The sequence below is a fragment of the Tursiops truncatus genome, chromosome 5 (genome assembly GCF_011762595.2).
Source record: "Tursiops truncatus isolate mTurTru1 chromosome 5, mTurTru1.mat.Y, whole genome shotgun sequence".
Classification (NCBI taxonomy): domain Eukaryota; kingdom Metazoa; phylum Chordata; class Mammalia; order Artiodactyla; family Delphinidae; genus Tursiops; species Tursiops truncatus.
This window is the reverse complement of record NC_047038.1, coordinates 124636919-124651106: the sequence shown is the minus strand read 5'-3', so window position 1 is coordinate 124651106 and position 14188 is coordinate 124636919. Positions and strand designations below refer to the sequence as shown.

The 14188-nt window shown below is 36.5% G+C and overlaps 1 protein-coding gene across 7 annotated transcripts in view; it reads left to right on the top strand.

The window, feature by feature from the left end:
• PDLIM5 (PDZ and LIM domain 5) overlaps nucleotides 1-14188 on the top strand; it is a 213938-nt gene that overhangs the window by 100398 nt on the left and 99352 nt on the right. For all 7 annotated transcript variants that reach the window (XM_073805583.1, XM_019926429.3, XM_033857386.2 and 4 more), the window contains one exon: nucleotides 14001-14043. In XM_073805583.1, coding sequence (XP_073661684.1) covers nucleotides 14001-14043 — 43 coding nt within the window. The remainder of the gene's footprint in view (nucleotides 1-14000; nucleotides 14044-14188) is intronic.

The window sequence follows — 14188 nt, the reverse complement described above, 5'->3', positions numbered from 1 at the left end:
AAGAATTAGCTAATATTGACAGATTTTTCAGAAAGAACAAGAACACTGTATGATACAAACTGTGTTATAGAGGTGTTTGTGTTCCCCTGAGCTTGAAGGGACCTTGTGGCCAATTGGTCTTGTCTTCTATGAAAGAATCCCTGCAACAGTATATAGGTCCTGTGTGAACATCACCACTGGACAGCCCATTCCAGTTAGACACTTCTCATGGTCGGTGTTCAGCAAGAACATTTTAGAAAAAGCAGCCAAAAGAGTTAAATATCAGAATAGTTATGGAAGAAAAGAAGCATTGTTATCTTGAAAGGAATCAGGAACTTTGGTGTCAGAGTTACATAAATGCATATTCATTTATTGTAAAGAGTTTTTTACGGATCACAGTATAGAGCACACTGTGTGTTTGTCTCTGAACTGGTTCTAATCTTTTGTGAGGTCTCAGGTCCTTCTGTGAATTTTTGAAAAGAGGAAGTAAATAGGACAAGAATCTCCTATTTCTGTTCTCTAGAGATGTTTTAGGGGATGCTTAGCACCAGCTTAAGGGAAACATCACATTAGAGGTTGTGTTTTTCTTTCACTAAAGAATCAAATACACTTCAGATTATTTGTCTTAAGAGTTAAGTATTAGTGTTTGGCTTCTCTAAATTTTCACGCATTTTCAAATAGGGAAAATGTTCATTATCCACTTGAGTTTTTAAGTACTTGCTGGAGGATGTCGTTGTTGGAACAATACGTGTAGTAACCTATGGTCAGCACTTCTGTTCTTCTCAGTAATTATAATTCTGTCAGAAGCAAATTTGGTGAGATGGAGCTTTAAGACATGTACTAGCCAGAACTTTGTGTTAATTATTGTTGTTGCTACATTTGTTTATTTTGTGCCTTTAAGGATATTATTGAATGCAATACTTCTCACAAATTAAAACCAGCTTAATATTGTTTTGTGAATGGGCTGTTTCAGTTCAGTGAGGATTTTTGTGTGACCACTGTTAGGCAGCCATCATGTTTATTATATGACCTATCAAGCTTCCAAACCCTTCTGAGTTCCCTGCCCACCCCCTGCCCCCCATCAAGATTAGTCTTTATCAAACTGAGGCTTATTATGCATTCAGTTTATGGAGTCAGGGCCAGCATCTGCCCTAACCTCCTTTTTTTGTTTTGTAAATAAAATAGACTAGAACAAAACATAATAATGGATTGCACGTGAAAATATGTTTTTATTGGTTCAGATTTGTACCATGTAGGTCATGATATAAAATATATCTCTGACTGTGTATTGTGATGAAAACTTTGAAAACAGTAGTCTACTTCGGTGCTACTAAGTTTGCAGTCCCTGAAGTCTGGTGCCAGTTTGAACTGTTTGTCCCTGGTCTACAATGAGATAAGTACTGAAATTGAGAATAAGCATTTAGAAATTTTGTAGCAATTTGACATAGCCACAATTGTCAAGCTTTGGATCAGTGGATTTGTCCCATTGAAAGATGTAGAGGGCTTCCCTGGTGGCGCAGTGGTTGAGGGTCCGCCTGCTGATGCAGGGAACGCGGGTTCGTGCCCCGGTCTGGGAAGATCCCACATGCCGCGGAGCGGCTGGGCCCGTGAGCCATGGCCGCTGAGCCTGCGCGTCCGGAGCCTATGCTCCGCAACGGGAGAGGCCACAACAGTGAGAGGCCCGCATAACGCAAAAAAAAAAAAAAAAAAAGAAAGATGTAGAACAGTTTGGGTGTTGTTGAACGTGCATGATGAGCCACACATGTTCTGAGTTGTGTATTGTTGAGAAGCACTATTCTAGGGTCATTTTCTAATATATTAGATTCACACTGTGGTGGAGGGAATTAATTCTCTCAAGATAACAAGCATGCTTTTTGGTAAAATAGGCAGAATGTGTTTCTAATTTGCTAGTTTCAGATTTTCTTCCTGTAATGACAGAGGTATTAGAGAATATAATGTTTTATATTGTCTCTTTGTTTAAAAAAATATTTTGTTAACATTGGAAAACTTTGGAATTCTAATATAGCTTAAATTTTACAACAAAATCCATTGAATTATCAATCAGAAATATAAGTAATACTGTCATTTTATAAACAAATTTTTGTCTCTATAAACACAACTAGTTTCTTAAATTAAAGAAACAATTGAATGTGTTTCAGCCCTTTATGTGTGATAGTATAAATGTGAAGTTAATCACAAATAATATAAGAATTTTCTTAAATGACAAATATATGAACACTTGCTTCAAATTTTCTTTTTTCAGATTTAGATATTATTATATAGAATACTTTGAATTAATTTAATAAGACTCAGTGATGAAGATGATTCTACTTCTGAATTGATAGATGTGAAATTTACAGCTCATCTTAAAGTTATTAAACAAGGACAGACCTGGCTTATCTATGGCTAAAATAGCCACATTTGATCACTAATTTTTAAATTCCTAGACTCTGAGTACTCCAGATTTTTAAAAAACCTAAACCCACCCCCAAGTTATTTTTTAAGAGTTAAATAAATAAATGGAAAAACCTAAGTTTAGACTACAAAGAATGAAAAGTTTTCATTTCTGTGCTTTCCACAAGACAGCAGACTGACTTTGTTTTCCTAATAAGGCTGTGCTAAATGTTGGAATGCTTGTCCCCTTGAATTTTATTGAATTACCTAAAAATACCCACTTTACCAAAAAATTTTGCAATTGAATGTGCTTAGCCTAGACAAGAATAGAAAAAGATGTATCTGGAAAAAGTTAGTGCCAAAATTGTGCCTTCAATATTAGCATAGGACAGAGCATATAAAAATGAGCCTCAAAGAGCATTTTCTTACCCTTTGGATGTTTGAAGGACAAATTAGATATTTTGCTATTTCCCATTTGTATTCTATTTGTCTTGATATATTTAAGATTTGGGGCAAGTTTTAGTCCCTCTCTCTCCCCCTTCCTTTTGTTAGTAAGTAGGCTTAAACAGTTCAAACATATTTATAGGCTAATTTATTGGTCAACACTGTATTTAGATTTACTGTTCTGTAATTTGAGGTTTGGGTTAAACTTTCTTACAAGATGAAGTACTGTATTTAGAAATATGTTTCTGGGGCTTCCCTGGTGGCGCAGTGGTTGAGAGTCCGCCTGCCGATGCAGGGGACACGGGTTCGTGCCCCGGTCTGGGAAGATCCCTTATGCCGCGGAGCGGCTGGGCCCGTGAGCCATGGCCGCTGAGCCTGCGCGTCCGGAGCCTGTGCTCCGCAGCGGGAGGGGCCACAGCAGCGAGAGGCCCGCGTATCGCAAAAAAAAAAGAAAAGAAAGAAATATGTTTCCGTCTCACTTAGAGGAGGGAAAGACAAAGACCGTATAGTGGCATGGAGTAGCTTATGTGTCCTGGCTCCCAGTGAGCTTTCTGGCTTCATCTGTCACTGCTGTTTTTGCTTTTACTCCCATTCTAGCTCGTTGGCACATTCCTGCCTCTGAGACTTCACACTTGCTGTTTGGTCTGCCTGGAATTCTCTTCTTCAGGTCTCTGCTCAGATTTCACATTATAGAGGCCTTCTCTGACTTCTTCATATAAAATAATGTATCCCTGCCCCTGTCTTGCTTTATTATACTCCACTACACTCATTACCATGTGACATTCTTTGCTTGTTTGTCTTTAATCTGCCTCTTCCAAGTAGAATGTAAGCACCTTCAACGTAGGGGTTTTGTCTGTTATTCATTACTGTTGATGAACCTCCTACATCAGAGCCTGTTCCGTTAGGGGCTCAATGAATATTTGTGGAATTAATTAATAAATTAACAAAATAAATTAATTTAAGGAAAATATATAGTACAAGTATTGCCCTTGAACTTGAAGTGGCATTAGGCGTAACACATATTGGTCAGGAATGAGAAGTGCTTGGTTAAAATAATTTATGGTAATAGAGAAGCCCATACTAATTATAATAGATCTGGAGGGTTAACAGGAGTTAGAGTCTGACCATAACATAAGGGTGTGTGTTTGTTTATAAAAGTATAGGCTGATTCAAAAAGAATTGAACTCTATTAAAATGTATTATTCAGTGACTAGGTATATATGAATGTATGTAGCTAAACCAAATTGAAAAGGAAGCATCATGGTTATTTCTGTAATCTTACATGTGCGGTGTACACCCCTGTATCACAGGGCACACATCAGACCAGCAGTCTTACTCATTCTGCGTTATTGGTAGCATATCACCATCAATAGCTGTAATGGAGACTACAATGGTCCTTTATTTTCTCAAGATCGTCAGGAAGACGAGATATAAACATGAGGTTCTCGACACATACCCACAAGAAGATCTCATGATGTGGTGTCTTGGGATCTGCATGGCTGCTAACTTCAGAAGCTGGCTGCTATTTTGACCAGAACACCTAGTTTAGCACCATAGGTGATGTTCATTAAGGAACCTCCAGCCCCATCCTGCTGGAAAATGAAGTTATTAAAGAATTCCTATTACTATGGGGAAAAATATTCCTCTTCTCTGGAACAATAAGGAAGAATGGACTTAAGGCGCTTGTTTCTTTGTTTTTGCATGTTTATAAACCTTTAACTGGGAATTTCCTGAAGTACTTAAACTCTTACTTATGTGTATATTGTTCATGCTGTAAAATGTGTACTTTCTATAGATCCGAGAATCAGATAGGTAGATAGATGTCCACATATATATCCTCTCTCTATGTATATCTATATGTTAACTACATATGTACACATATATGTATGTATTACCATGAGTAACTTCAGTTTTTACATGAATTAATCCAAAAATGACATTCTATAAGTAACATGATTGAAAAATGAATAGTTACTAGTTAATAGAAAATTAATAGTCATTCATTGTTTGAAAGCATTTCTAGATCTCTGAAGTTCTTTACCAAAGTTACTTTTATGACTTTCACTTTGATATTATTTTTAGAAGGCAGAGTGTTAGAGTTGCATTTAAAGTATCTGGAGGACTTGTGTTCAAATCTTGCCTCTGCTATTTTCAAATTCTAAGTTGTGGTCAAATTATTTAACCTATTTGAGCTTCTGCTTCCTGTAATTAAAATGAGCACAATACTACTTGCTCAGGAAGAATAAATGAGATAATTTACAGAATGGGCCAAATGAAATTATTGCCATTTGGTACGTACTCGATAAGTGATATTTTCTCAATAATTTCTAGTTTGTTGTTGTTTCTGTTGTTTTCTCTTGAAACCTATCCTGGTAGATAATTTGGTTTGGTTATAACAGTATATAATCAGAAACAGAGAATAATTTCCAGAACTCCAGGGTCGTATCTTCTACATAAGGGGTAGAAAAGTAGTCTGTTGCTGCTTACTTTGTGCCAGTCACCGTGAGGTGTGTTACATACATGACCTCATTCCATCCTCAAAATAATTCTACAGGGGAAGAATTACTGTCCTCATACTAGCAAAGAAACTGTAGAGTAGCTATTTTATTTTGTTGGTGACCTAGACTTGCAACCTTCATTAGCTATTTCTCCTGTTTGTCAAAGTATTCCTCTATCAAGGAAGAACTTGATAAGAGAAACCCTGAATATGAAAGGTAGGAGGATCTCTCTGTCTCTTTAAGGCTCTAAGCTTTTCCTAAAAGGAAGGAAAAAATAAATAGACAAACATCAGGGTGTGAGTCGTACCTACTTACCTTTTATCCTACTCTTCAGTATCTGACTCTTACCATGCATTGCTAGGTATCTGGGAAAAGCCAATTATGCATATGGTTTGTTATTGATGCCTACTCTCTTTTTTTTTTTTTTTTTTTTTTGCCGTATGAGGGCCTCTCACTGCCGTGGCCTCTCCCATCGTGGAGCACAGGCTCTGGACGGGCAGGCTCAGCGGCCATGGCTCATGGGCCCAGCCGCTCCGCGGCATGTGGGATCTTCCCGGACTGGGGCACGAACCTGTGTCCCCTGCATTGGCAGGTGGACTCTCAACCACTGCGCCACCAGGGAAGCCCGATGCCTACTCTCTTAATGTGAATTTTAACCACATTTGTTGTTCAAGGGCATTTTAATAATGTCACGAAAGAACCAGAAAAATGTAGATGTATAAATGGAACTCCTAATTTTTCACAGGCAGATTATTTGCTTTGCAAATCTATTAGTTTCTTATTAATAATGAAGTATTATGTTGATAGTACTATGTTGATAATGTTTTTTTCTCTACCGGATGAGTTGGAAGAGAAGATATATTAAATAGAATTATCGTGCCCTAAGGAAGGTATAAACGTAGTAGGTTTTGAGAGAATGCAACTCTGTTATAGATTGCTTGTTTATATTAATCCTAAAAGTATTATAATCTATGTCTGTTATGAAATAAAGAATAGGGTTTTAGTGGGAAAGAAGGAAATGATACTTCTCAGTTTCTCTTACAGAATGTATGGTGCGTCCTTTTTAGTTGTTCTTTTAGAATTAAAAAAAATTACTAATAGTTGCATTTATAATATGTAGAAGCAGAAGGTGAGAGAGGTTTTTAGTAGCCTTTATCATGTATTAGTAAAGGAACTGAGGTGCAGAGTTAAAAATAGTGCTTAAAATGTCATCCTTAATCCAATAATATTACACCTGTCCCTTTACCAAGCTTCAGTATCAGTGCCCTGTGGTGTGAATTTTATTTGAATGGGTGGTTTGGAAGTTTAGATGGATCATTTAACGGCTAGTATGAAAGTTGGAGTAGAGGAGTTAAGAGGGATTGAAAGGTAGTGTCCTGCAACCACAGAAGGAATAATGGAAGCTCAACTCTCGTTTCTTATGGCAATCAGTGGCTGAACAAATTGTAATCTGAGGTTTTCCGTTATGCAGAATGGTTATGAGGTTTAGACTCGAAAAGAGCCGTGGTCATGTAAGATATTTCCTAGAGTGTTTGTTACAGTCAAAACCATAAAATAATCTAAACGAGGGGTTGGCGAACTATGACCTACAGGACAAATCTATCCCCCTTCTGTATTTATAAATAAAGCTTTATTGGAACACAGTCATGCTCACTCATATTTTGTCTGGATTGTCTTCCTAGCTATAATGGCAGAGCTGAATAGTTGAATCTACAGCCTGTGACCCACAAAGTCTAAAAGATTGACTGTCTGGCCCTTTGCGGTAAAGTTTGCCATTTCTTAACAATCGGGCATACAAAAATAGCCTCCTTGTATAAAACCCTTTATTGAAATGGTATTTTCACTCTAAAAGAATTTTACTTATAATAAGTATGAATTATCCTGAACTTTGAAATTACTTTTATGTAACCTTGAACACATCTAAAATATTATATAATTTCTTCAACAGTCTTCTTTATAGAAATTATTTTATAAATACTAGTTAGAAAAATGCATTTTTTTTTCCTTAAATGAGGCTGAGGTTATTGGGAGTGTGGACATGAGGCACGACAGACAAATGAAACTTTCTTTCCCAATAAAAATGTTCTTTTGGAAATAAACGTAGGGTAAAAAAACATTTCTTGTATCTAGAATCAAGTAGAATAATGGGAAATTTTGGATTTACCACTTTATAAAACTACCTTACTTATTGACTTACTATCTGCCACCTCCATTAAAATGTAGACTCTGGGCAAGGACCTTCTTTGGCTTGTTTTTACCACCGTGTTCCCAAACTTGGAACAGTACTTCAACCATAGAAAATAAAGTAGCATATCATGAGATGAAGAAATATTTGTTAATTTGTTGGCTTCTGCTAAGTGAGATGGATATATTAGAGGGAGGATAATGTAGAAATTGGCATTAAACTTTTTAGTGGTCCAAGTTATTTAACATTTCTAGACTTTATTTCTGAAACTTAAGAATTGTATATAAGGCCTTTAATTCAGTATGACTGACCCCAATAAATGGTAGCTGAATGCTGACACCAATCCTCTCATTGTTCAAATAATGGGAAATATGTTATCATTTTAAGTTTAGCCTAATGCTCCCTTCTCTCCCCTCCCCGCCATCCCCTTTTTTTCCTCCTTGATAATACTGTAACCGTGTGGGTCAGGGAAGCTCAGTAGAAGTCCTTTCCTTCCTTCCTCACCCTCTCTCCCTCTGTGGCTTCATTTAGAACTGGTTGCTGAAAATTTCTTCTCAAGCCCCATCAACTCTTGTGACCACCTGAAAAGGATCTTTACAACAAAAGCCCTTTCCCTTACCTAGGGAGGTAATTATCAAGTGCTAACTGCCTGTTCTGGATTTCTCTGAGCCACACCCAATTTCAAGCCAAGCCCCAGCAGAGGGGGTCCTGGGTACTCAGATGGGCTCCAGCAGTTCCTTTGCTTCTCTCTTTTTACCTTCTTTCTCCCACTCTTCAAAGTCTGTCCAGCTTTGGGTTATTTCTTACTCTCCAGAGGAAAATATATACTTTACTTAGTACCCATAGTAAAATAGAGAAAATGCAAAGAGAGAGAAAGAAAATGAGACTGTGTATGAATGCATGTGTATGTGGTGAATATAATCTTCTATAAGCTAAAAGGTGTTATAACATGCTGATATTAAGTACTATTTTGTACTTATGTTTGTAGAAAAGATAATCTTTATGTGTTCTCAGATCATTTGGAAAAAACCACTGATGCATTGCCATAAGTGATTTAAATGTTTAAGGTTTGAGTTTTTAGGAAAGCCAGCTGACTAGAAGTACAATTAAATATAGGGAAATGGTTTAAAGAGACATCCCTCTACACACTTGAGTGCTCACTTTTTTCCCCTCTGGAGTTGCTTTGTTATTGTAAATTGACAACTTTGCAATTAAAGTGATTAATGATGTGCCCTAGTGTTTATGGGTCCTGAGGTCAGTGAGCCCAAAGATGGCCATGCTGTGGGAAACTTAGATAGAGCTCATCTCACGGAAGATGAACTAAAAATCCTCCTCTTTTCTGTATGATTGTTTATGAGTTAAGTGTATTAGATATGGTTGAAGGCTTCACCAAGACATAATGAGTAATGCGAGTAATCTTTATCACTCCAGTTCTGTTGCATAATTCCTCATTCTTAAACACTAATGTGAACATTCATTGGCAACTTTTATTAGCTAAAAACGTATTACTTTATACAGCAGTATTGGAAAATTCATTGAGCGTTCGAACAATGCAGTTTTTCATGATTCCTTTGAATCTAATCTTTAATAGATCTGTCGCTTATTTATGGTATTATTTTTCCTATACATTATTCTAACCAGGGCACCACAATTCCAGTTTTGAATACAACATTGTAATTTAGAACTCCTTTCAACTGTTCAGCCAGAAGTTCTGAAACTGGTTGTAATGCATCAGGGATTTTTATTTTGGATACTGCTCTCACAAAAGTCAATCAGCTTTCAAAATAGATTGCTGTAGCCACACTGACGGCTTTGTTCTTTGAATTCCATGAGCTGAGGATAGTACCGGGCCAGGGCACTAGCCTCCCGCCATCGTGGCTTACTCCCATACAGGGGCTTCGCACTAAGGGAAGAGAGAACAATAAGAAGACTGTTGGACCCGTGGCACCAAGCCATTGCCAGGATCTCTTCTGGTTTGAAACACACCACACTGCACAAAAGTGACTTGTGTCGCTCGCTGCGGTTGAAAGGGAAATCTATTATCCCATTGTGTATTTCCCAGGATTTGAACAGAAAAATGTAGCAATAATTTTTAATAATTCTACATCAGGTTTTAAAACTTTATTTTAAAGTCTTTATAAAATTATTTGCTTTTAAGTAATCTATCACATTTCTAAAGTAAAGGAGCAGATGCTCAATCCAATATTGTTCTAAAAAAAAGAAAGACAACTATAAAAATTTTAATTTTGAGAACTAGCTTTCCTTATTCATATATTAGGATTTTCTCCTCAGGAAATATGGGAAATACATATTTCAGTTTGGTGAAGGAAATGAGATTTTCCTCGTTAAACATCGATTAAATTATGCTCAGAGGCTTTGGGTATCTTATTTAACCAAGTCCATGAAAGCACCATCTCAGTAAGAACGATATTCTGTATGACAAAAGGTTTCCAGGATTTTGTGGACTGTAATGTTTCTCTCCCTTAATTGTAGCCACCTGGAGGAGACTTAAAACTTTTCAGGCTGACAGAGATTTACTCTCTTTACTGTTTCTTTAAAATAGCATTTCTCAGAGGGTTTTTCCCTTTCCTAACTCCAACCTTGAGAAAGGTTTCCTGAGCAAATGAATATTCTGAAAACGAGTTCCATAAATGAGTATTCTAAACTCCAAATGGGTGTGGACCATGATCCACAGTATTTTCTTCCTGGGCATTTAAAGGCTTTGAGTAGTCCCTTTACGTAACTTTAACAATGCTTACGTAACTTTAACTTCAAGTTTTCTAGATATCTTTGATAACAGAACCTTTGTTTTGGGGGGTGGGGCGGGGTTGTGTTTTAGAAAGTAGTTTTCTGTGAAGCATGCTTTGAGAAATAGTCTTACTTATTATAAAAATAGCACGTGTACAGTGCATAAAATGTGGAAAACACACGAAAGAGAAGAAAACAAATATCATTCATAGAGAGCTTCTACTAAATGTTGGTGTGTTTCCAACCACTTTTTTCCATGCATTGATCATGCTCTATATGCTATTTTATATTTCTCTTTTTTCACTTAATATCGTAAAGTAAGCATGTTATCATGCAATTCAGAATTCTTTCTCAAAATGATTTTTAATCATTGCATAATGTTTCATCATTTGGTTATATTACAGTTAACCATTTCCTCATTGTATATTTAATTGGTTGTTTCCTATTTTTCACTATTATAAGTTATACTGTAGGGAATGAGTATATTTTTACGTAAAGTCTTTTTCCTCTTTTAGGTTATTTCCTTATGATAGACTCCCAGAAATTGATTTAATAAGTCAAAGGGTGTGAGCTTTCTTCAAGCCTTTTATAAATAAATGCCAAATTATTTTCCAAAAGAGCTGTAATAATATATAATTCTTCCAGCAACAGAGTATTCTCACAAACATTATGCATTAATATTTTTTAAAAATCTTGACACTTTGAAAATAAAAGGTGTTGTATCTTTTTATTCTGTTGTTTTGTGATAATTAGTAAAGTTTGATTTTTAAAAAGCTGGTGTGATTGCTGTTCATTATTCAGATTTCAATTGTCATGTATTCTAAATTTCCCAAGCCACAATAGTTTGTGTTGTAAGAATATGTAATCACACTTAAATATGAGATTTATGTACCCTACTGATCTTTTAAAATGTAAATAATGTATGTTATAGATTTGTATACGTATTTTGTGTGTTAAAAATGCTTTTCCAAATATTTTTAATGTGGACCAGTTGACTTCTTCTGTTTATTCCAAAAAAGCAAAATAACATTACAATGAAGGCCATTTTAAACAGGATTCAAAAATTACATGTCTTAAACTGTGAGCTCCTATATATATTCAAACAGAGGTCAGACATGTATCTGATTGGCATGTGATAGAGTAACTCTAAGGAACCTTCTAAGTTTTAATGATTCTAGGACTCATTTGGTAGTTATTTAAATAGTTAAACCAGAACTAATTTTTATTGCATCTAGTGTTCACTCTTCCATTTGACATTTACTTATAAGCCATCTTTTTTTTCTTCTTTCCACCTACAAAATGATGCTTGTGTTTCTAACATGTAGTGGATTCAATCCTGGAATTTTGAGGACAGGTTGTCCCTCTTTGACTGCTTTTCTTATTTCATGTCATTGCACTTACGGGACTTTATCAGAAGGCAAGCAGGGCAGATATTCAAGATCCAGTTTAAAATTTTTTTGTGAATTCATATTTTAAGAAGTATTTTTGTAGAACTTTCATTCCATAAAATATGTTAAGACTCATTACTCTGCGTTCTCAACAAACTAAGAGGTTGGGCTCTAAAGTTAATGAAAACTAACCATTCTGGGGCTTTTGTTATTGTTGTTGCTAACCTGTTTAAATAAGAACTAACACCTAGAAAAAAACTAAGGGGTTTGTTTTCATAGATGTAGGATATGTGCGTTTTCTTCTGTTTGGAAACCTAGTGACTGTTAAACATCCGTCTTTTGTATAAATTGTTTTTGTGTTGCTAGAAGAGCTCCATGTACCTTTAAGTGTCCAGATGAAAAATGAAAAAGAATATTGTCTTCTCTATTATGGCAAGCTTTCTTTTTTTTTTTTTTTTGGCTGCGTTGGGTCTTTGTTGCTGCACGCAGGCTTTTCTCTAGTTGTGGCGAGCGGGGGCTACTCTTAGTTGCGGTGCGCAGGCTTCTCATTGCGGTGGCTTCTCATTGTGGAGCACGGGCTCTAGGCGCACGGGCTTCAGTAGTTGTGGCACGTGGGCTCAGTAGTTGTGGCTCCCGGGCTCTAGAGCACAGGCTCAGTAGTTGTGGTGCACGGGCTTAGCTGCTCTGCGGCATGTGGGATCTTCCCAGACCAGGACTTGAACCCGTGTCCCCTGCATTGGCAGGCGGATTCTTAACTACTGTGCCACCAGGGAAGTCCCATGGCAAACTTTCAATCATGTCTTGGGTAGTTTTAATGAGTAGATCCTTTGTGATTACATCTTACTGTGAAATGTCAATGAAAGGAAGATTCCACTGTTCTGTATTTGAACTTGTTTCCTTTGCTTGTTATAATAACCCTATAAGCTAAAAGAGAAATTGTCTGATTGAGACCACACGTGGAAAGTTGTACAACTGTCAGAGGGTAATTCTACATGGCACTAACCAAATGTTAGCATCCATTGTGGTCTCTCCTATTAGATTAGCCAATTATTCAGTCTGTGCCTGCCCTGGCTAACCAAATTAGTTGTTATTGGGAAATTCAGTTGCTGCTAAAAATGTTGATCAGAGTTCATTACTAGGTTATGATCATGGAGACCAAATATCCTGTGTTAGCTTCTCTGTAAGTCAAATGATCTCATGGTTTGCATCTTAAAATTATCACTTATTATTTACCTACTATGGTTACATTTCTTGAATTCTGCACTTGCTGTCTTATCCTCAGGCTTATGTGTTGTAAGAGGAGTCAGACTGCTTCTGACATTATTAAACATAACATGTACCTTAATTCTGGGAAAATAGCCTTTAAATCATTAGAAGCTCTCCAATCATTTAGTTACTGTCCTTGACTACAGCCAGTGTATTGTAATATATAAGGACCGTTGGCCTTAGTGCCATCCTAGAAGTAATTTACTTTAATTTTGGAGTTTCTCATGTGAAGCATGGGGATAATGATAGTTGCTACTTTGGTTGTGTCTTGATTATATGACATACTCACTCCAAATCAATTATCGTTATTATTAGTCCATGATAACCAAAGGGACAGTAATAATGCAAAAAAGCATAGATTAAGAATAATATATTTGAATATGAGAATAGTTCTGTGCATGGATTTTTGTCCTTCTTCCCTGTTCTCTCCTTTCTACACTCATTACTGATGACCTATTACACGCCAGGTGCAGTGCTGATACAGACACAAGTGGGGCGCGGTCATTGCATTCACTGAAATTATAGCCTAGTGGAAGAACTTAGTTTGGTTTTAGTAGAACAGATACAGTAATGTGCACTGAAGAATATAAATACAAAATTAGTATGCCTTCAGTGACCCAGTTCAACCAGAATTTATTCAGTATCTTCACAAAAACATCCAATGTCCTCTGGGCATATTCATGGATGATAGGAGAAAAGGCAGATACTATTGGAGATAGAGATGCAGATTATTTGTTTCAGGAGCCATGCAGGGATCAGAAAGTCATGTTTATTTTACCTTACCCTTTTTGGTAGGGAATAGCCTTAATTTAAAGGTTAAACATGGATGCATTAGCAAACAGGACTGGTGTTTGTCTTTCCTCATTCTTGAGTGGGTAGAGTGGATATTCATACACTAATGAATACCTAGTATATGAGGTACTGGATCTTACGGCATTTGAGCTGCATGAACTAATTAGATTGTGAATAGTAAAACCATGAATTATGAAACTGTAAATTCTGATGATTTAGTATATTGAGGTATATAATAATAAAAATTCCATTAGTAAGAAGTTTGCAAAAATTCATGTTTTTTTCCTTTTTCTTTTTTTTCCTCAGAGCATCTGCTACACCCAAGCCTGAGCCGGTTCCTGTTCAAAAGGTGTGTTTCTAATCTAGCATCACTAGGACATTATTTGACTGTCCCTCTTGAACCACTGTAACTTGCGTTCCTGTCTCCAGTCATACTGACAATTTATAGTTTCGATGCAGTTCTCCGCACAGTTCTTCTTTAAAGATGACGAGGG